Source organism: Brachyhypopomus gauderio, chromosome 7 (genome assembly GCF_052324685.1).
Source record: "Brachyhypopomus gauderio isolate BG-103 chromosome 7, BGAUD_0.2, whole genome shotgun sequence".
Classification (NCBI taxonomy): Eukaryota; Metazoa; Chordata; class Actinopteri; order Gymnotiformes; family Hypopomidae; genus Brachyhypopomus; species Brachyhypopomus gauderio.
In genome coordinates, this window is record NC_135217.1 from 9,900,602 (window position 1) to 9,922,908 (window position 22,307).

The window sequence follows — 22,307 nt, forward strand, 5'->3', positions numbered from 1 at the left end:
TTAACCCTATAAGGCATCATGGGTATGTGAGGAGAGAGAAGCTTCCAGAGTTCACTGTTGATGTTGTAATGATGATCAAAGTTCCACAATAAGCAAAAATTATAATTTTTCTTCATTTAAAAAAAGAAAAGTCATAATTTAACTCCATTATGGTGCCAAACTTGCACTGCTGGTACATGTGTTAGACATCAGATATTATAAGTCAGTATTATAATCAGTATTATAAACACTAGCTACTGACATCTGTCAACAAGATAATCATAATGGCATGTTACTTGATCACGTGTGTGTGTGTGTGTGTGTGTGTGTGTGTGTGTGTGTGTGTGTGTGTGTGTGTGTGTGGGTGGGTGGGTGTTTATGTGTGTGAGAGAGAGAGGGAGAGAGAAAGAGAGAGAGATGAGATCTGAGATGAGATCTGAGATCTTAGAGCAGTATCTACCATGCTTCCCCATGTTGCTCGTCTTTAACCACAGATCTCAATGTGGCCCATTACCATGGTGATGATACAAGCTGGCTGGTTTTGGGTCCAGAGGAGTGTCAACGTTACAATAATTATTAGGTCAGACCATTAGACTAAAGAATCAGATCAGACTGATATTCTATTCTTCTGTGCACAGTTTTTAAATAATTTGATTAATATGGTGCAATAAATCTTTGACAGAATTATTGTGTGTAAGGGTTAATAACCTGTGTCTGCTTGAACAGACTTTCCTGTAATACTGTCCGGTGTTTACGGCATAAGAAAACGTCAAAAACAAGTTTAGAAAACTGCAGTAAACTACAGTAGTAAACTGTAGCAAATCTGAAAGCAAACGTGGAACTACTCCCCTTCAGCCTGGTTCATCTACGCCCTCTGGCGGTCAAGATGTACACATGTTCCTCGCCCGTAAAACTAATTGAGGTTATAAAACAAACTTAATTTTAAACTCTGAAACATTAAAACAGAAAAACGAACAAAAGTGTGGTATTGTGTATGAATATGTGTCTTTAGGTATTAATTTGTAGACATTTTTGTGTAACATATTTTATTTGTCATTGCCATTGTTTTACAGATTACCTGTAGGTCTGGTTTAGATGAGCTTCACCATGAATGTGAGATTGTACTTGATGGTATAATTGGTGGTACCTGTTCGACAGACTCTATTGGCAATACCTTTCGCTGCCATTTAGAAATATGTTGAAAAATTAAAAGGAATGTATGTGTCACCCACATCCACCACTTAGTGCTGCCAGTTCACCACTCCAAAGACACACACACACACACACACACACACACACACACACACACACACACACACACAGGAAGCCCATGTTATGATTCAGACTTCAAATGTAGATGGGCTTTTCTAAGTTTTTGTAATTAACTTTTTTCTTTTATTTTCTTTGCAGTACGCTTGCAAACTTTACTTACACAGCTGAATCTTGTGAAACATGATCATTTAAGCAAGTCTGACAGTGTTGAAATCAAGCAGACAGCAAAAGCCCCAATGACTCCCAGAAACATGCATCTGGAACAGACCAATGGAAAATCTGATTTCTCTTACACTGGGAGAGTCAGAGGGCACAAGATGCTCATTTGCAATGCTGTCACGAATCTTGCTAGACAAAACTACAATTCCCAGTATCATACAGAATACTGTGTATGACAGAGTTCAAAGTAACTACTGTTTTCTGCTAAAGTGACCTTGGAACCTGCAGTACAAGATGTTTAACAAAATGTCAGTCATGGTCCATTTATGCTCCACACCACTACTCCACATGCACTGCTGTACATAGTACTGTTGTTGCACGTTCTGCCTCTGTATTTTTATGCCCTTTGTATTTTTATTCATCTTTTATTCACCTTATTCATTCTATTTATATTCCCTTATTATTACTTGTTTTTATGTTGCACCTTCATGCCGAAACAAATTCCTAGTCTGCGAACCCTGTTCCTTGACAATGGCAATAAAACTTTTTCTGATTCTGATTCTGATTTAACTGTACAAGGACACACTTACAACAAGCAAATCTTTTTTTTTATTTTACCCATGATATTTGTTTCAAAGTCACATTTGACTGTTTTGTTTATATAGATTGTATTTAGATTTGAGGGGAGAATAACTATTCACTCAATCTATTAAAAAAAGACTAAAACCCCTTTTCATTGAATGATCCAATCTTTTATTACTCAACAACAGTGGACCACTGGTGTCATATACCTCATTATACAGGACAGCACTGCCTGTAAAGTACACACTAAGAGTGTTGGTCTGTGTGTGTGTTTCAGAAGTAGGTGATGGGGTTGTCTAGGGTCTTTTTGGTCTGTATTGCACTCAGCTCTACTTTACTTCCATTACATGCCAGACCCTGAAACACTCTCAGGTGAACAAACTCATGATCCCCAACGTCCACCTGAGTGAGAAAACAACAAGTTATATTTAAATGTATGCACACACTCACAGACACACTCACACTCTCTCTCACACACACTGCCGGTATCAGATGTAAAGCCCCACCTTGATGAAGTAGTTGGTTCCTGCCACAACTTGGGTGCTGTATGACTTGGCAACAAACTTCTTAAATTTGTGCCCAGCCTTCTTCTCAGCCTCATGCTTCACCTGTTACAGGGAGCAAGAAAAGCCAACCAACGCTTAGGGTCAGTATACAATACCACCACACACACGTGCACACACGTACACACACATGCACACATGACTATGGTGATAAATCTGTTGCAAAACTTGAGAGCGTGAAATATCTGATTTGAGAACTAAAAGTTGCACTTGTAGTTTTAATTTGAGAACCTGTAAACTAAAAGTTGCCCTTGTAGTTTTGATGTGAGAACTTATAAGATTTATCCCCATACATGTCTGCAACACACCTACACACACCCACTCAGAGCTGCCACACCCACACAATAGTCTGACTAAGATATTGTCTGCAAGTTTCAGGTTTTCATGTGGGAGAATGTGTGTCGCAGAAATATATATTACAAAAGTACTTGCTGATAACCAAAAACTAAAACCTAAAACAATGTTAAAACTTCATCCAGGAGACAGTGTGTTCAGTGTAAACATTCTGAGAACTGTTCTTCTCTCTTTCCCAATGTAGTTTAAATGTACATCTGCTGAAAAATGTGACATTAAACCTATACATTGTGCCTCTACACTACGTGCCTCATTGAAACTCTATATAGACACCAATAATAAAAAAGAGAAACTAAGTTCTCACTCCCTGTGACATGAAACTTACACCACAACATCACGGAATTATAAATACAGTAAAATAACAATAAATGGAAACCAGCAGGTCTTTCCTTCACCTCATCACATATTTTCTGGATCTCCGCCGTGGCGTGCTGCTCCTTGCCTAGTCCTCCGACGTGGCCCTCGCTGTGACCTCCTTTACTCATAGTTGAGTTCTGATCCAAAGCACAAACCTGAGCACGACGCACGACAAAAGACACTTAAATACCCTGACAGGAGGGCGTCGCTGTTCACGATCATATGATCCGTGTCATCATTCAGGAAGTACCATGTATTTTCAAGAAACAGCACGACTACATAGTTTAAAGAAAACAGTGACAACAGAATGAACTGAAAAAAACAAACAAAACATTGAAGGTTTTGTTGTATTCTGGTCCCCCTGGTCAGTGGTGTATGCTGAGGTGTGTCTGTCCACATTCAGTAAACAGCATGTAATGCCTAACTGCTAAACTCGTGTGGACGCGTCTTCTTTTACTAGTAACACGTACATTTTACTTCTTATCAAGTGTCAGCTACATTTTTTTGTTTTGTTTGTTTTCTTAACTAACCTCGAAACAAATTATATGTTATGGTGAAAATGGCTATTTTTACAATTTAAACATCAATTAATTATAAACGTAGTTGTAATATTCGTGGATTATAAATTCAGTGGGTATGTGGCAACATATTTGCGATTATTATAGTTGATCCCCGGATTCAACAGTTCCACCAATATTTCTCATTGACCAAAAACTAAATGTAAACACAACAACTCTACTCCATGCACGAAAGTATTCCTGTTAATAAATATATAAACCAAAAACATTTGTCTACGTTAAACATCATAATTGTTTATTCCAAATGTAATTAGATGCTTATACAGGCTATATGAACCCTAAAGTACTGTTAATAAAACCCCAGGCTTTTTCCAGTTTACACCGCCCACCCGGTAAGTGGACGAGAGCCACGCCTACTCAGGCTACTAGAATATATGCTCAATTCCTCGTGGATCACGTATTAAACGAGACCTTAAACGGCGCTTGGAAGGATTAACTATACCTTTACTGGACTTATTTAATTACTAGAGTGGCAGCACAAGTTTCACATACAACTTGGTAGCAGGCTGTGCTTATATTTAAACTCCGTGTGAAAAAATACAAGGAGGCACGATGCGCTTACGTCTAACAACGTGCGTGTGGGGAGCAGTGATAGCGGTTATGGTTGTTGTGGCGAAGCAATGCGAAGAGGTTTGTGATAACGAACCCGACGGTCCGTGTAAACAAGATCCTCGGGCTGTTTATTCGGAAGCCATCCATTCAGGTACTTGTAATTCTGTGTTTCGTTATTAATAGGTTTAATGATTAATAAATGATGTTTTGTCATTTTGAACGTATCGTTTTCTGATAACGTAGGACAAACGTAGATTTGTTCCGAAAAGAGCAATTTTACTTGACACAAGAGGCGGATTCGGTTGCTAACTACGTGCATGTGGGTCTGCACGTACCGGGAGCCGAACTTCCCTTTACGTAAGAGATGTCTGTAGTGACGTAGACATCCTGCGATGACTGTGTATGGGTCATACGGGAAGTAGGTGGAGCACCAGGGACCTCTCAGTGCAGGTCCACACGAGCTTACTCAGTTCCGCAGATTTCTAATACACTTTAAAACGTGTATTTACAGGCAAACTGCGGTGATTACAGCTGTCCATTAGATGGCCACATACCTTCGCTGCGTCTCGCTCATTTTCTTTCCCCTTCTCATTCAACCACGCTACGTCTCTCTCTCTCTCTCTCTCTCTCTCTCTTTCATCCAGCTTTTTTCATGCGCGTTTTCAAAATGCGCAAAAACTCGGTGGATGGAAAACCCTTTTCTGTGTCTCTCCCTCTCTCTCTCTTTCTCTTTCTTTTCCCACTGATATATGGTCAGAGTGTGAAAAACTAAAAGATATTAAGTCCATAAAGCCTGGATTGATAACTGGTACACAGTTGAATACAGTGAATGCATAGATTCCACTTGAAATTGTTCTGCAGGGATGTTGGCCAGTGTGAACAGGACAGCATCTCGCATGCTTTGAACATCTCCATTTGTCCCAGATATGTTCTGTAGGATCAAGATCTGTGTGCCATGAAAACATCATCCACACTATTACTTCACCCCCACAAGCCTGACACTGGACAGGAAGGGCTCATTGCTTCATTCATTATGCGTGTGGCAAATTCTTACCCTCCCATCAGCATGGTGCAATAGAAATCTGAGTTCATCTGAATAGCAGTTTTTCCACTGCTCACTGGTCTTGCCTCTCTGTTTCCCTTAGACAGCAATGGCTTTGTCGGGAAGGAGCCGCCCATTCGGACATGTTCATTGGAAGACGTTGTATTTGGCTGTAGCTGGCTTGACTATACATGACTATACATGACTATACATTGCTTGTTCGTCAGAACAGTTCTTGATATCCTCCTCTGTCCCCTTTTTGTTGACAGGTTGTTTACATCCTCATGTTCTTCACACTTTATCTTGATCACACCATTTTGTCTGCACACGAGACAAGCCCACAAGTTTGTCAGTTTTTTGAAACACTGGCCCCAGCTTGTTTAGCACACATGACCATGATTTGTTTGAAGCCTTTCAGTGTAAGGTCCGAATTGTAAGGACCCAAGCTATTTGTGTACAGTTGTGGTTTGTCACACCAAACAAGTTTTGTGAACCTGTTTGATGTCTTTCACACCCAAGACCAGAGTGTTGTACAGATTGTCATGTGGTTCTAGTAGTGTGTGTGGGTGTTATTGTCTGTGTGTTTGGGTGCACAGTATTTTTTTTATCAGATTATATTGGATTTATATGTTTTTGGGTAATAATCTTTGTCTCTTTCTGCCCACTTTCTCTCCTTCTCTCTCTCACTCTGCCTCACTCTCTCTCACTCTATGTTTGTGTGTGCATGTTTTTCAGACACTGTATCTTATGAGCAGCTAAAGGAGATGATGGCCACTGGAATTCTGCAGCTGTTTGATGTTCGTAATCCAGATGAATTTGAGGAAGGCTACATCCCAGGAGCGACTAACATTCCATGTGAGGAGTAACCCCCCCTTCTCTCTCGTTTACATCCCACACCCCACTCCTATATCCTACACACGTTTGTGAAGTTTCAGGACTTGGGTTATTACATATGTACGTGCTTATTATGCATATGTAATTATCTAGAAATAAAAAATTATATTTAATCAATATTCAAAAAAATATTTTACCCTGTAGAGGACTTTTAAAGGACACGTAGAGCATTTATTGAGTCAGATGTACACACACAAGTGCACACATATGGACGCACAACCATGTGGACACACACACACTTACTGTGGAGCACAGAGTGTGATGCCATGTGTAATGTGTTGTGCAGTGGATGACCTGGAGGATGCGTTTAGGATGGATCCAGATCAGTTCAGACAGCATTATGGGGTGTCCATGCCTGGGAAAAGTGACTGTGACTTCATACTCCACTGCCAGAGGGGGCGCCGCAGTCTCACTGCACTGGAGATAGTCCAACATCTGGGCTATTTCAGGTACGTGATGTGTGTAATAACATGCATACACATCACATACACACACGTCAAACACACTCTTAGTGCCTCTTCACATGAAATGAGCAATTTTCTCTTTGTCTTTCAGAGCTCGTCATTATGCTGGAGGTTATAGTGAATGGGCTCAACTTGAAGCACAGTGAAACCATAACAACTGTTCTGGGGTCAGTTTAAGGGCAAGGCAGCCTTGAAGGAAAATAATTTGATAGCCCCCAGATCCCAGACATGCAGTTTACATTTGGCGGCAATAGTAATTTGGGTGCAATATTTATTTGAATGCAGTATTTATTATGGACTGTAAACCAGTGTAAAGGTTTAGTTGATAAACTCCAGAACTCCAGTTCTGTCAAACCTTACTGTGGCATATTCTAATCAGAATACAAAATCAACAGACTTTCAGACTACTCTAAACAAAATGGTCAGGAACATTTTATGTACGACAGAAAGACACGTCCATTTGAAATTGCCAATGCCTTCTCTACACATTCTTGTATTTTATTAAATGAGTTGCACATTACCTCATGGCAGTCCCATGTCATTTAGCCATAGTAAAAAAGGAGTACCTCTAAACAGGATTACTTCTTTTACTGAGACTTGAAATTTTAAAAAGTTACTGTGTAGCAAAGATGTGATTTTCTTTGTTCTTGAATAAAAAATAAAAATATGACCTTTTTATGATAATTTGTGTATGCATGATATATTAAATGTAATAAACACATTTTGGATGAACAATAGGACACTCTTCTCGTATCTTGCGCAAGTTCACTCTTCCACTGAAGATTAGCAGTAAAGATCTTCAGCCCCTGAAAACCTCTTATGCAGTTTTCATTAGCTGCCACTGAACACGTGCCTTGTGGCCTATCACAATTGGTTTAGATACATGAAGGTGACTAATCAGTGCTTGACTATTCACTGATTAGTGGTTATCTGAAAAACGTCTCATTGTTGGAGAGGTCCTTGTGCTGACAGCGTGATTGGTTATACCCTTCCCTTCTCATAACTGCCCGATTGACTACAAATAGCATCATTCAAAAAGTTGAATTTGTGTTCTAGCAGGTGTTTTTGGAAATAAATATTCTTCCTTCTTGTCAATGACTGAATTGCAAATCATGCACTGTTCCTTCAGGGCTAAATTATCTTTTAGGATACACAGATTTTTTGGGGGTCCTTTGGGGAAAACACCAAGGACACTGGTAGGCCAGGTTTATCTCTAGAAGCATCCAAGGTTTTACCTTGAATACTTTGAATCACATTTTGAGCTTTGTCACACATTTTTACTGAGTGGGTTTTAAGTTGGGTTCTGTTTCAGGTGTGGTTTCCCTGCTTTACTGGCTTGTGCACTGGAAGCTGTTGCAGTTGCCTGGGAAACAGTGGAGGGGGAGGGGAGAAGTCAGTGGCAGAAGCAGACATGAACTGTGACTAACCAAAGGCATTCTTAAAGAAGAAGTAGTGGGCAAAGGTGGCCACAGCACATCTTCACTTTCCATATTTGACACAGAACAAAACAAGGAGCAAGAGCACAAAGTGCGTAACATCTCTGAATGTGTTAAATAAAGAACGCGGGCGCAAAGCGCTTAACAATACTAGAAGCGCTTTAGGCGTGATATATAAGAAGCAGCGTGGAAGCCCAACAGCGTTGTCAATGACGTCTGGCTGTCAATGACGTCTGGCTGTCAATGACGTCTGGCTGTCAATGACGTCTGGTTTCAATGTGCAGCACTGGTGGACTAAACCTGGGGTTTAGATAGAGGGAGAGGAGTGGAACAGAAAGAGCTGCAGGTGCAGGATGGTGTGTCAGTATGATGGAGATTGAGAGTGGAGGAGTGGTAGAGGGAGTGTGTGAGTAGACGCCTCTGCTGAACACCAGGGCCAGCTCACTGTGACCGTAACACTTTTCACCCCACTGACTTGAAAAGACCTGCCCAATCTTGGTTTATCATATATATGATATTTGACATTTTTAAATTAGGATAAAAAAAAACAATGATTATTTTGGCCACAATTAATAAACAAAGGAAACTGCAAGGCTGCTGTAAATGGGAATTATTGAGTGGGACAATTCACTCTCCTCCAAACAAGCTCCTCCTACCCAAACAAGCCCCTCCCACCCAGATACACCCTCCCACCAGTGTGGATAGGTATGAGCTTGGGAAAGTGGTAGTGATGTTCACACTACATCCCTGCAACACAGTTTATTCAATTAGTCACTGGTGTAAAACAATCATGCAGCATATACACCATTTTAGTTATATAGCAACTAGTGAATAATGATTTTCTATGTTTATTGAAACATTTAAAATAATAGGATTTTATTTATACGTGTCTTACATGACACACAAGGACATTTTACAACCAAGAACAAATAAGAATAGGAAAAAAAATATTAATTTTTTTAAATTTTATTAAACAGTGTAAATTTACAAATTTCTGTGATTATTGCTGTGTGTGGTTTGAAATCTATTACTGCCCTATTTAGGGATTGGCAGGACTAGGCTTTGAAATATTCAGGTAATCTTCATCATCACCATCGCACCCCTCTTGTCTTCCATCAGTCTGTTGTGTGTTCACGTCAGGGGACGCGCCCTGTCCCTTCCCTTGTTCCTGGGGTTGGCTGGTGGGCCCACCGGCTGCTTGGCTGATGATATACTTGGGGTTGCGCAACTTTCTTCTCCTCTGTCAGCGAGAGAGTGACATACAGAGAGAAACAGCAAGACAGCATGAAATGGACAATTTTAGACGATTAGTTTCACAGCTTTGAGCAAACCCAAGAATGCTGGGTATTCCATGAATATACCCTGTAAAGTACGTAAAGATATTTTCAGGCTACAGTGATGTCCAAAATCTGTTATTACTTCTGTTTACAAGAGCAAATTAAAGTTTAATTGTTAAACTTTACATACAGTAATCACATGCTTGTTGAAAATACTTTTTGCAAATAGGCTCACCAGGTGATTTTATCTATTAGAACATCCTGTAAATGTATGGTTTCAGAACACAAGGGGTCAGAGAGCAAACGATAAACCAGTCCAACGAGAAAAATACCAGTGAACCATCCAGGTAAGTGAACAAACCAAAAATGGATGAAACAAAAGCAAAACGCAGAGAACAAAACAGGTTGTGTACCAGGAAGGCTAACACCCAACCCATTTGTTATGCACAGATAAAGCATGGCTGTGCATCTCAGACAAAGACTGAAAGACTGAGATGACACAGATTAAATAGATAAAGTAAAACAGAAACAGGTGTACACAGTTAATAATCAGGGGAGGCGGAATGCAGGCTGTGGTTGGAGTGACAGGCGTGCTGGTGGAATAAGTGTGATGGGAGATGTTGATGTAGGTGTAGGGAGAGTGACAGAATATGGGCTTATTGATGCTTACAAGAAACTTGTAAGCATATTTGCATTACACTGAAAAATCATTTGGATGTTATTCATCTTATGCTGTTGTTGTTTGCTTATTCTGATCTGTATTATATTTGAACAAATGGTTTCAGTGCAGCACTAACACAGGAGTCTGACACATTGAAAGGTGGAAGAAGATGAAGGACTTTTACCTTTTTACAAACAACCACGATGATGATCCCATTCAGAAGCACAATCACCACTATTCCACACGCAATATATACCATCATCATAAGGGAAAGGCCTGAAGGAAGGATATATACATACACATATAAATGGCAGTATACTTAGGTAAGATACATAGAGATATAAAAATTGTAGTAACATAAGTTTCCAGAGAAGCAGAACGTTTTGGACAAAGGTCCTTCATCAGCTGTGTAAACAAAGTGTCCAAAACCTCTCTGGAGGTTGTGGACCAGGAAGGCTAACACCCAACCCATATACGGTGTGTGTATATATATATATATATATATATATATATATATATATATATATATATATATATATATATATATATATATATATATACCTTTGCATGATCTATCTATATATATATAGATCATGCAAAGGTTGTATCAAAATTGTAATTAAAATACTATTCGCTTAATATGCTTTGCATTCCGTGATAACACGTTTGAAATGTAATTTTCAACCTCACCACCACGCTAAAAATATGTCAATATTCAAATGTTAATGGAGAAGTAGCTCCTCCCCTGTTTGCAATAACATTACGATACCAACAGCGCTCAAACTAGGTCAAAAAGCATTTTCAAAATACAATCCCATCAGAAATGCATTTTCATTTCCATGGTCTTTCACTACATTCAAATTATAGTCAAATTAGATTCCATCAGCCTTCCAATCAGATTCCACAACCCTCCACTTTATTCAGCCAATCGGGTTCTACAGCTTTCCACCTCAGGCAGCCAATCAGGATGGGACTATAGCACGCTAAGCAGTACAGGCAAGTTTTTTGAAACATGGCCACATAAGAGCTCATTAGATCAATTCAAATGGTAGCAGACGAGTCCTTATGGTGAATTTACACTCGATTAGTGTGAAAGGTTAATCGATCAAGTGGCAGACATCTCTGCCTTATATGGCGCTACTGTGATTGTTATTGCCAAATTGAGCGCTGTGGCAGAGCAACTGAGTGTGCCTCCAACAACGGCGGTAGGACGGCCTTCCTCCGTGAAGCTGGAATCTCGTGATCAGAAATAGAAAAACATTTCTGCTCGTTTATGCTGGTTTGTTTAAAGAAACATTTGTGGCGTCCTACCGCCGTAGTTTGAGGCACATTCAGTTACTCTGCCACAGCTCTCAATTTGGCAATAACAATCACAGTATAGAATAACTTCCATATAGTAGTAGTCTGACTAAACCATATAGTAGTAGTCTGACTAAACCATATAGTAGTAGTCTGACTAAAGGGTATCTTGAATTCTGACCTATCTGTACTATTACCTAGATTTAATTATGTGATCAGATGCAAAGCACTTTGTAAGTCGCTCTGGATAAGTAAATGTAAATGAGTCAAGTCATAAATCACGATGATCATGATGACCATGAAGATCATGAAGATAAGATCTCGTACATACCTTCATGTTCATCTTCTGGCGTATCCATGCTGGGACCTTTCCCATCATCTTTCAGTAGGAGCAAGCGGCCCTTCAGGCTCCCACTGGGATATGTGGTAAGGTGGCAGCAGTATTCGCCAAAGTCATCCTCCTGGAGATGTTTGAGTGTGAACGTGTGGTACTTGTTCATGGAAACACGGCCTTCATACCTGTGGTCGTTGATGTGAAGTCCTAATGTCGGGCTGAAGACAAGGATGTAGTTTGAGTCATTGCAGTGGCTCCACTGGACCTGAAACACTGTTGTGTTGTGTCTGGGTGCACAGTACAGAGACACGGTCTCATTAGGCAGTGTGTGGATGGGTGCCGATGTGACCACCATGTCATTTGGTGAACACCCTAAGAGAGGGAGGGAGACAAATGAAACAATTAAGAGAGGGAAGAAGAGAGAAAGACTGGGGGGGGGGGAGAAAAGACAAAAGGAGAGACTAAAAGCAAGAGATGGACAGAGAAAAAGAGGGGTAAGACAGAGGGGTCAGAGAGACATGTACATGAAGAGAGTTTGAGAGTTTGTTTCAAAAACAATCTGAAATTATCTACATAGTCATACTAACCATATATTTAAGAGTGAGATATGGTCTTTGAGGTCTTCAAATCTTTCATTTCAATTTACATGTAGAAATAACTTTTATACTTTACTTATATTTCCACTGATATACATCCAAAAAGTTATTTTCCAAAAAACTTATCAACTGTATGGTTCATAATTTTAATTTCCATTAAAACACACTCATACGCATGTTTGCTTTTGTGAATTTTCAGGTATTAACATATTACACATGCTTTGCATATATGTAACTGCTTAACCCTACCTTTATCCATAACAATACAAACATGCTTAAAGCATTTTAAATTACATAACAATAACAAGTTGGTTATGTTACTCTAGTTTTCATACATGAGTAGAATATTTTGCTATGCGGGTGCTATGCATCTGCTGTTACCTTTGAAGAGTATAAAACATAGAAGTAGACAGACCCACTGTTGTCCAGGAGAGTGAGACAGGTTAAGTCTGCTGTTCATGGTGCACAACTCAGTAATGAGGGGAGGCCACTGAACCATCTACACTCTCCAAGAAGAGACAGGATGTAAAGACCACATGTTACAACTTTAATGTACACACAATCACACACACACACACACACACACACACACACACACACACACACACACACACACACACACACACACACACACACACACACACACACACACACACGTGCAAACACACACACACACACCGCTTGAGAGTCAGAGCAAGACAAGCACCTAAGTTCCTCTCCTAACACAAAATCACTCCTTCCTCCTCATCATCCTCTTTTCATGGGGGAATCTTGCACAAAGGTGAATCCAGTATAGTATAGCAATAGGAAGTATAGCAATAAGACTGAACACAGTAAATACTAAGAAACAACTGGACAGGTAGACTGAGCAGAGAGTGTGAAAATAACAACTGCTTGCAGTGAAAACAGAAAGATGTCATATAATGTCATACAGTCATAGCTTGACATGCACAGGGGAAGTGTGCTCTCTATATGAGAGAAGCCGCACATACACTAGTTTGCAAACTTGCTTCCACATTTGTGACCGTGTCCTTTCTGTGTGGTTTCACTAAGCAGAGACTAGCTGGTACTAGACCTTTTCCTGTTTACCCCCAATACTGTTAAGTATGTTACTTTACAGTCATCACGAAGCAGCTGGGTCTCCGACATGTCTACTATATTCACACGGACTCACACACCTACTGATCACAAGTTAAAAAACTCACGTCTCTACCTACCGAAGGTGTAATACAGCACATTTTGTACATCCAAAGCTATACACATATAGAAGAATATTGTGCATGACGATTAAAACAAATATTAGAAATGAGTTTAACACAAGATACATGTCCATTGTCTCAAGAGACAATTTATATTCCAATGTGAAGTGAATGGGTGAAAATGCAGTCATGTTATTCAAATTATGATAAGACACACCCTTAAATGTGCCATATTTTGTCAATTGTGATTTTTTACACCGCAATCGAAATTTGTCCTCCGCTTTTAACCCATCTGTGCAGTTAGAACACACACACACACACACACACACACACACACACACACACACACACACAAGTGATTACTAGGGGGCTGTGGATCACACGTGCCCAGAGCAGTGGGCAGCCCTAGCCCGGCGCCCGGGGAGCAGTTGGGGTTAGGTGCCTTGTTCAAGGGCACCTCAGTTATGGCCTCAGGTCTGGGAATCGAACCCACGACCCTCCGATCACAAGTCCAGTTCCCTACCACTAGGCCACTAGGCCACATAAATGTATTAATGTATTGTCATTAATAAAAAAATATATTACATACTACAGCGCTCAACACAGCAATTCATAAATGATTTTGTCAGCTATGCATTCAGTTACTCTTGGAAGTTCAATGTTTCAGAATCTGATGCAGTAAGTAGGTTAAGTGGTTAGTGGTTATGGTTGGAAACAAAATGGACACCTTGTGGAAATTTTTGACAGGTTTGTGTTCACTTTTTACCTTTAGTGTAAATAAAGAAAAAAAGCGCTTACATTTTGCAAGTGTTTCACTGTCATAGGAAAAACTGATGAAAATGTTTCTAGTTTGCTTTGTAGTATGAGATATGCAGATGTACACAAAATGTGCACACGCTAACAAACAGCATTCAAAATTACAACAAAAGTATGCCTACTCTAAAAACATTACTTGCCATCTACGTGTCCTACTCTCTGTTACCTCTACTCAGAAAGTACCGTGTCTTAAATCACCAGGGAAAAAGGGAGAAAGCAGATGAAATAGACTCAACCTCGAATTCAGGATTTATGGATGCAGCCAACATTTAGAGAAACTTGTCTAAATGTTAGATTCACACAATATGTCCTATGTGACAAACATAACTGAATTAGTACATAAACAACTAATGCCAGTGTTTTCTTTTAGCGTAGCTCGAGTGGTATTACATAACACACTCATCAGTAGCAGGGATGGGACTGGGACTCTTAGGGATGCATCATACATTTTTTATAACTGCCTCTCAAACGTGTCCCCTCTCCACTGTTGACGTGGGGGTCTGTGTCCTTTGTGTGTGCATTTTAATCACCGCTATTGGTTTTGAAAGATCCATTAACTTGTGAAACATTTCTACCATGCTTAGTGTGTGCTAATTATTTTGGAATAGCCCAGTGAAACATCTGTTCCTTTCTCACATTTTGTTTTGAGATCCCAGTGCTAGCCAGGAAGTGCCTATTTATAAACATCTCCCAAACATTTCAAAGGATTTTCCTTTTCAAATGCAAATTACCAATTCACACCTTTACAACGGACAAGTTGATTGATATTCAGACAGAGACATATACACAGAAACAATGTGTCACGTCCAGCCCCTCCCTCCTCCCTGGTCCCGCCTAGCTCCCCGCTCCCATTCGTTCCTCCCTCTGTCTGTCACGCCCTCGTCGTCAGTCTCGTACACCTGAGTCTCGTTTCACCGTCTTGTCTCTGTGTATAAAACCCCCCCGTGTCGGTCATTGTGGTTTGTGTATGTTTCTTAAGTACTCCTTGCCCTCGCGCTGCTTTGCCTACCCTTACGTGTCTTCTCTGTCCTAGTTGTATTTTGTGTCTGCTTTTAGCTTCCTTGTTCGGTCCCCTAGTATTCGGTTGTTTTTCACCTCGGTGTCGTTGTCTAGTTGTCTTTCGGTTGGGTCTCTCGTATGTTACTGTCTACAGCCCTGTGCTTTGTGTTTATGTTCGTAGCCGTTCCAGAGTATAATACCCTGAGCCTTATGTTCGTTTCATCCTCCTTGGTTTCTAGTCCTGTGATACGGCTATGTGTATGTGTTCTTCATATTAGTTAAGAGTAGTTCTGTCGCTTTGTTATTCTGTTTTGCCATCTCTGTTATTGGTTTTGTAAGTAAATTCCCCTTGGCATTTTGTAATCTTGTCAGTCTAGTCTGTTGCTTGTTGTATTCAATAAATCTCCCTAAACTTGCAATTGCTTCACGCCTGTGCCCCTTGAAACGTTACACAATGATTATCAACAATCATGCATATTGCCGACATGGAAGGATCCATGTTGCAGGTTTTAATAAAAATTATGCACAGATACAAAACACAAACGCAGAAATCAAAATTGGGGGGCCAAGGCAAAAAGGTCAGTACAGGGCGGGTACCAAGGCAACAGAAGTACAAAAGCCAAGAAAAAGGAGACAAGAACTGGAGGCTCGCAAACGCAAAGTAGTTACTCGTCATGATCTACATGTGAGTATTCCAGAGATGGGGACCTCTGGTGGTGAGAGGTGGAAGTGCTTCCAGGTAAGCAGGTGGAAGCTTTTCAGAATCATTTATCATGTTAAATTTTTGAATCAGAATGGAATTTGTCTTCAGGCTATAACCTCAAGGGTGGGGAAGAATTTGTACAAAACTTTGCAAGGAGTCTAGAATATAAAGAATATATGGTGAAAATCAGGGCACATGACCAGAATGTACATTTATTTGCTTAATGGAAAGTGGAAAGAAACTGGTTGTGTCTGGATGTTTTGTTTCTACAAACCGGATTCCAAAAAAGTTAGGAGACTAAACAAATTGTGAATAAAAACTGAATGCAATGATGTGGAGATGGCAAATGTCAATATTTTAATCGTAATAGAACCTAGATGACAGATCAAAAGTTTAATCTTAAACATTTTAAAGGAAAAATATGTTGATTCAGAATTTCACATTGTCACGGTGAGGCGGCCCCCTACCGGTCGCCTCCGTCCACAGCGGTTGTTGTTGTTGTTGCGTTGTGTGCGTCCCTCAGGTGGGCGGAGCCTGTGATCTGTCTCACCTGAGGGTCGTTTGTTTGCCTATATATGTCTTGTCTTTGTATTAGTTGACCGCTGGTCATTATATCCTTCGTTTGGAACAATGTCACGGGTTTTTGGTTTGCGCACTTTCAATTAAACCATCCTTTTTCCCTGAGACTTGGCGTGATCGCTTCCATTTTAATTCGCACACCCTGCCCGTCATACATATTGTCAACAAATCCCAAAAAGTTGGGACAAGTAGCAATAAGTGGCTGGAAAAAGGTAATCAAGCATATAATGAACAGCTGGAAAACCAATTAACACAAATTAGGTAAATTGACAACACAATTGGGTATAAAAAGAGCTTCTCAGTGTCAGTGTCTCTCTGAAGCCAAGATGGTAAGAGGATCACCAATTCCACCATGGTTGCACAGAAAGATAGTGCAGCAATACCAGAATGGTGTTAACCAGCGTGAAATAGCAAAGACTTTTAAGTTATCATCATCAACCGTGCATAACATCATCGAAAGATTCAGAGATTCTGGAACAATCGCTGTGCATAAGGGTCAAGGCCGTAAAACTCTACTGGATGCTCCAGGCCCTTAAATATCATTGCATCTCAAACAGGAATGCCACTGTCAAGGACATAACAGAAGGGGCTCAGGAATACTTCCAGAAAGCATTGTCAGTGAACACAATCCACCATGCCATCCGCCGTTACCAGCTGAAACTCTAAAGTGCAAAAAGGAAGCCATTTCTAAGCAAGCTCCACAAGCTGAGACGTTTGCATTGGGCCAGGGGTCATTTAGAAGGGAGGGTGGCAAAATGGAAGATTGTTCTGTGGTCAAATGAGTCACAATTTGAAGTTCTTTAAGGAACACTGGGACGCCATGTAATCTGGACCAGAGAGAACAAGGATAACCCAAGTTGTTATCAAGGCTCCGTTCAGAAGTCGGCATCACTGGTTCTATGGGGTTGCATGAGTGCTTGTGGCATGGGCAGCTGACATGTCTGGAAACACACCATTAATGCTGAGAACTATGTTCAGGTTCTATAACAATATATGCTCCCATCTAGATGTCATCTCTTTCAGGGAAGACCCTGCATTTTTCAACAAGATAATGCAGACCACATTCTGCAGCAATCACAACATCATGGCTACGTAGGAGAATGATCCCGGTACTGAAATGGCCAGCCTGCAGTCCAGATCTTTCACCTACAGAGAACATTTGACACATCATAAAGAGGAAGGTGCGACAAAGAAGGCCCAAGACGATTGAACAGTTAGAGGCCTTGTATTAGACATGAATGGGAGAGCATTCCTATTTCTAAACTTGAGAAACTGGTCTCCTCTGTCCCCAGATGTCTGTTGAGTATTGTAAGAAGAGTGGATGCCAGACAGTGGTAAAAATGGCCTTGTCCCAACTTTTTTGGGATATGTTGATGCCATGAAATTTTAAAACGTATTTTTCCCCTAAAATGATACATTCTCTCTTTAACTTTTATCTGTGATTTGTGTTCTGAACAAAATATTAGATGTTGGCACCTCCACATCATTGCATTTCTTTTTTTTTATTCACAATTTGTTTAGTGTCCCAACTTTTTTGGAATCTGGTTTGTAGTGTTCTGTAGCTCCTGCTGGATGGTTCTGTAGCCCCTAATGGATGGTTCTGTAGCTCCTACTGGATGCTAGTAGCTGAAACAGAGTAACGGAGCCCATTTCCTGACACTGGAGGAGCATAGTTCTTGGAGGGAGGGTAGGTAGGTTCTGATGATCCATGCTGTAACTTTGATTGTCCCCTGGTCATGCTGGGTGGCAGATCCAAACAGTGATGGGTGTGCAGTGAATGAATTCAGTGATGCCAAGTCACCAAAGTGTAAGCCTGTAGAAACGCCTGCAGATTTACTGCCATAGGGGATGACACCAGTGATAGTTGTATCTTATCTAAACGTCGAGGGGTTGATGGTGGAGTCTCCGAAGGTGGAGGTTTTGGTGTAGATGGAGAAGAGTAGTGTGCAGAGCACACGTGCTTGGCACCGGCACAAAGAGGTGCTGGATGTGATTTTACCCATCAGTCTCACCTGCTGCTTCCTGTCAGTCAGGAAGTTGGTTGTCAAGGTGCAGGTGGAGCAGGGCATGGACAGTTGGCTGAGTTTGAGCGGAAGGATGTCAAGCCTAAAGAGATTTCTGGCCCAGGTCCCCAGACTGAAGAGGTTCAGTATGTAGAGCAGACACATGCTGACAGTATCGTCCATCAACCTTCTAGCCCAATACATTGGGTCTGTAATGTCGTTCAGTCAGGCCAACAGTATTTCAAGGTTTTCATCACCACAGATATTAGATCGACTGGTCTGACTGTTTTGGGGCGTATGAGAATGACAGTGGAGCTTTTGAAATGAAAAATGTGACTTAGAAATACAAAACACGATTCAAAAATTCATATGTGACTTTCAAACAAATGCAGAGCAACTTTCTAATCCATCACACAAAAATAATGTGCTTTACAAAAACATTCCCATGTCTTGATTCGCAAATACGTACAACTGCCCTTTTCTGTATCACGTGACTTTTGGCACACTTTTAGCAGCAGCAAGCTTCTGGCGAGATCCTCCTCAGATTGTCTCACAAATATACACCGACTCATACAAATACACCACTCTGGAACAGTAGGTGGTGCTGTTGGTACACTTTACAAGAGACTGTTGCTTAACTAGGTTTACATTTCCTGAAGGAAATTTGAGAGGGCTGTTGTACCGGACCCTGTCTCGTTCTCTGTAGGCTGCCTTCTGTGCACCCTGGACTGTCATCACTGACTTTCCTGTGAGTTTTGGTGGGCACACTCTGATCAGTCTGGTCAAAGCACATCCATCGAAACTGTGTGGTAATTGTCTTTCATTTGTTTTTTGTTTGTTATTGATTCTACTAAAATCTTTTGTACTATATGTGGTGTGTGCTTTTACAAAATGGAAAGTTTTTTTATAAAGATTTATTCATGATATATTTATAAATTTTAAATTCCTTATGATACAAATATGAACTTTTGGGCTGCAAATCCTTTCAGAACACAGAATCCTGTCCTCACCACAGATGTCATAGTATATATAGAAGATATATTAATTATACACAGATATATTAATTATACACAACGTTTCCAGAGAACCAGGACATTTTAGACCGATAGAGCAGTGTGAACAGCACTGTTTTTTTTTATATGTAGCAATAGTGTTTTTAGCGCTAACAGCTTTAGATGCAAAGATGAGTAACGAACAGACCACTGACACACTAAATACACCCACATTAACAAGATACGCATAACGCAAACGAGACAAGAGACAGGTGAGACGAATAACGCACACACACACACACACACACACACATAATATATATATATATTATATATATATATATATATATATATATATATATATACATGTGTTTTATTTAGCTTATGTAACAGCAGTGTGGAGGCAATGTGTTTGTCTAAAAGTCTTTATTCTGCATCAAATAAGAGAAGTACAAGCTGGCTGTGCGGGAAGACAACACCAAGGAGTCGCTGGCGTAGACAACACAGCAGAACAAACTCTTCACAGTTACTAGGCAGACCACAGTTCAGAGACCGGCTTCACCACTACTGGGCATATAATGCGCAGTGCAGACGGCAGGACCTTAAAACATGAGGTGAAGGGAATGAACTGTGTGTGTGTGTGTGTGTGTGTGTGTGTGTGTGTGTGTGTGTGTGTGTGTGTGGGCAGGCGTGTGAGTAGGCATGTCCCTCACAGGCTGGGATTGGCACACTGTGACAGCTTAATTTATCAATCAATAAGTAGTGATAAAAACTTTAAACTTACAATTGCATTGTTTAGTATTTTTAAGGACTTTTTCACATGACAAATGCATTAAATGTATTCTTTGTTATACCATAAATAAACATGCAAATTTCAGTCAACATGACAGTCAACATGATTGTCACCGTTATGGAATCCTTGGATTTCTTACATCACCCAAACCAACACTTACAACCAACGGCCTTTTGGTTTTTTTTCCCCAGAATAAAAACAATAAATAAATAAATTGATGCATATAAGTTGAAATAATGACATGTAACCACTGAATTTCAAATGCAATGCAGTTCCAACTTTTTTTTTTCATTTCAGCTAACACTTTTTCAATAGCAATGATCACACAGCCACTGACAATCACAGTAATAACACAACCACTTTCACTTCTTCCAGGTAGGGTTGCCCGTTGACATTTTTGACAGGCAGCTTAGATAGATTGCAGCAGGAAAGGAGGGCTAATAACCCAACACACATTTTCTAGAAGGAAGAACCCCAAACACCTTCAGACTGATCATGCCATAGAGTATCTGTACAGGTATGGGTCAGTACTGGCACACTGGAATTCTCGTGCAAAGCTCAGCTTTATAAAAACAGTCTGAAAGAAGAACTTATATAAAGCAGCAGTAACAGCGATCTGCTATTTGACAAAAATACACACAATAACAGCTACAAACTATATAAAATAAATACATAGTGGGAATTATTGCATAGTGCGTTGATATTGCACAGTGAGGTATTACAGTTATTATGACCCAGATCCAGAACTTGAGAGAAAGTGAGGTAATTATGTAGTCCTAGGCAATAAGGTGTTTGAATTTCGTATGACTGTTTAGTGTCCACAGCCTGAATGACTTGGTGGGGGTGATATTTCCTTTAAGTTGTAATGTCCTTAGCCATCAGTGTGACGGTGGTTGGAAAAAAGCTCAATGTGGAATTGCTTTTTGTGAGTGGTGATACCCTCTGTCCTGTGGTGTCACAGGTTGTATCCTGAGGGTTTCCACATGAACAAAGAGTACAAACGCTCCATGCTTTTCTTCACCAGCACTGTGTATAGAGCGTGTCCATAGAGGTCAGAGCAAATGGCTCTCTGTGGTTTTGATGATTTGTTGAAGAGATTTCCTCCCAGGTGAGAATGCTCTCAGTGAGAGCAGGTGAGGCGGAGTGGCCATGTCGGAGTCCGGCCTTCTTCAGAAGTGTGGCCGTCGCCAAGCTTTCTTCACTCCTGCCACGGTGGTTTTGGCATGGCTCAGGTTTTCTGTCATATGACACTTATCCTGATCCACCTCAATTCCCTTGATGGTGAGAGATTTCAGAGGGGTTGGCGCTCCTCCTGAAATCCAGAATTAGTTCCCTGGTTTTAATCTATGTTAGGAACAAGATTGTTGTCCTCTCCAACAAATATTTTGTTGACCGATTCCCTGTATAATGACTCGTCTCCACTCTTAATTAGGTACGCGTCACCTGCATATTTTATAGTGATATTGTTGTAGTGTATACAGCATTTGGGACAGTGACAACAGCCGAGAGGGATCCCTGTGTTGACTGTGAGCTCAGTAGAGACCTAATTTTGCAGCTTCACCACATGTCTTTAAGGAAATGCAAAATCTAGTTACAAGTGGATGTGGGCATTCCAAGGTCTACCAGATTCACAATGAGTTCTGTGTTGAAGGCAGAAAAAGCATGAGTGCACATGTTCTGTTGGTGTCCAAGTGTTCAGAATAAAGTGAAGGGCCAAGGCCCCCCATCATCCAATGATCTATTTGGGTGGTAAGCAATCTGTAGAGCATCCACCCTCTCTGGAAACAATTTATGACCAAAGAACCACCTTTTCCAGGCACTTCA

The 22,307-nt window shown here is 40.5% G+C and overlaps 4 protein-coding genes across 6 annotated transcripts in view; 1 reads left to right on the forward strand and 3 right to left on the reverse strand.

Annotated features, from left to right (window-relative positions):
• Window positions 1-2,140: 2,140 nt before the first annotated feature.
• On the reverse strand, window positions 2,141-3,458 carry LOC143518765 (cystatin-B-like). The gene is made up of 3 exons (XM_077011519.1): window positions 3,305-3,458; window positions 2,499-2,600; window positions 2,141-2,394 (listed from the first exon to the last, which is right to left on the reverse strand). Exons 1-3 carry the CDS (start codon window positions 3,392-3,394, stop codon window positions 2,266-2,268), a joined length of 321 nt encoding a protein of 106 aa, XP_076867634.1. The 5' UTR covers window positions 3,395-3,458; the 3' UTR covers window positions 2,141-2,265.
• Window positions 3,459-4,196: 738 nt separating this feature from the next.
• LOC143518766 (thiosulfate:glutathione sulfurtransferase) lies at window positions 4,197-7,531 on the forward strand. Its single transcript, XM_077011520.1, has 4 exons — window positions 4,197-4,547; window positions 6,174-6,293; window positions 6,619-6,781; window positions 6,888-7,531. Exons 1-4 carry the CDS (start codon window positions 4,397-4,399, stop codon window positions 6,940-6,942), a joined length of 489 nt encoding a protein of 162 aa, XP_076867635.1. The 5' UTR covers window positions 4,197-4,396; the 3' UTR covers window positions 6,943-7,531.
• A 1,645-nt stretch (window positions 7,532-9,176) lies between these two features.
• On the reverse strand, window positions 9,177-12,959 carry LOC143518195 (nectin-4-like). Of its 2 annotated transcripts, none has more exons than XR_013132079.1 (4): window positions 12,781-12,959; window positions 11,801-12,264; window positions 10,355-10,446; window positions 9,177-9,472 (listed from the first exon to the last, which is right to left on the reverse strand). XR_013132079.1 is itself a non-coding variant. In XM_077010666.1 (4 exons), the coding sequence occupies exons 1-4, from the start codon at window positions 12,896-12,898 to the stop codon at window positions 9,272-9,274; spliced, it is 786 nt and encodes a 261-aa protein (XP_076866781.1). In that variant the 5' UTR covers window positions 12,899-12,956; the 3' UTR covers window positions 9,180-9,271. The 2 variants fall into 2 exon arrangements, 1 of the variants encoding a protein (XP_076866781.1); XM_077010666.1 differs by having other exon boundaries at window positions 9,180-9,472; window positions 11,801-12,175; window positions 12,781-12,956.
• A 9,000-nt stretch (window positions 12,960-21,959) lies between these two features.
• Window positions 21,960-22,307, reverse strand: part of zdhhc23a (zDHHC palmitoyltransferase 23a) — an 8,837-nt gene continuing 8,489 nt past the window's right edge. For both annotated transcript variants that reach the window (XM_077011522.1, XM_077011521.1), the window contains exon 5: window positions 21,960-22,307. This exon is cut by the window's right edge and continues 2,330 nt beyond it. The gene's annotated coding sequence lies outside the window, so the exon portion shown is untranslated.

What these genes read in the sequence shown, in the direction of transcription:
- LOC143518766 (XM_077011520.1), top strand. Translation starts at nt 4,397, where the DNA reads ATGCGCTTACGTCTAACAACGTGCGTGTGGGGAGCAGTGATAGCGGTT. An exon ending in AGGAGCGACTAACATTCCAT is followed by an intron (nt 6,294 to 6,618) that starts GTGAGGAGTAAC and finishes TGTGTTGTGCAG; the next exon opens with TGGATGACCTGGAGGATGCG. An exon ending in CAACATCTGGGCTATTTCAG is followed by an intron (nt 6,782 to 6,887) that starts GTACGTGATGTG and finishes TTTGTCTTTCAG; the next exon opens with AGCTCGTCATTATGCTGGAG.
- LOC143518765 (XM_077011519.1), bottom strand. Translation starts at nt 3,394, where the DNA reads ATGAGTAAAGGAGGTCACAGCGAGGGCCACGTCGGAGGACTAGGCAAG. An exon ending in TCCAGAAAATATGTGATGAG is followed by an intron (nt 2,601 to 3,304) that starts GTGAAGGAAAGA and finishes TCCCTGTAACAG; the next exon opens with GTGAAGCATGAGGCTGAGAA. An exon ending in GAACCAACTACTTCATCAAG is followed by an intron (nt 2,395 to 2,498) that starts GTGGGGCTTTAC and finishes TTTCTCACTCAG; the next exon opens with GTGGACGTTGGGGATCATGA.
- LOC143518195 (XM_077010666.1), bottom strand. Translation starts at nt 12,898, where the DNA reads ATGGTTCAGTGGCCTCCCCTCATTACTGAGTTGTGCACCATGAACAGC. An exon ending in ATGTTTTATACTCTTCAAAG is followed by an intron (nt 12,176 to 12,780) that starts GTAACAGCAGAT and finishes TCCCTCTCTTAG; the next exon opens with GGTGTTCACCAAATGACATG. An exon ending in TCGTGGTTGTTTGTAAAAAG is followed by an intron (nt 9,473 to 10,354) that starts GTAAAAGTCCTT and finishes TCTCGCTGACAG; the next exon opens with AGGAGAAGAAAGTTGCGCAA.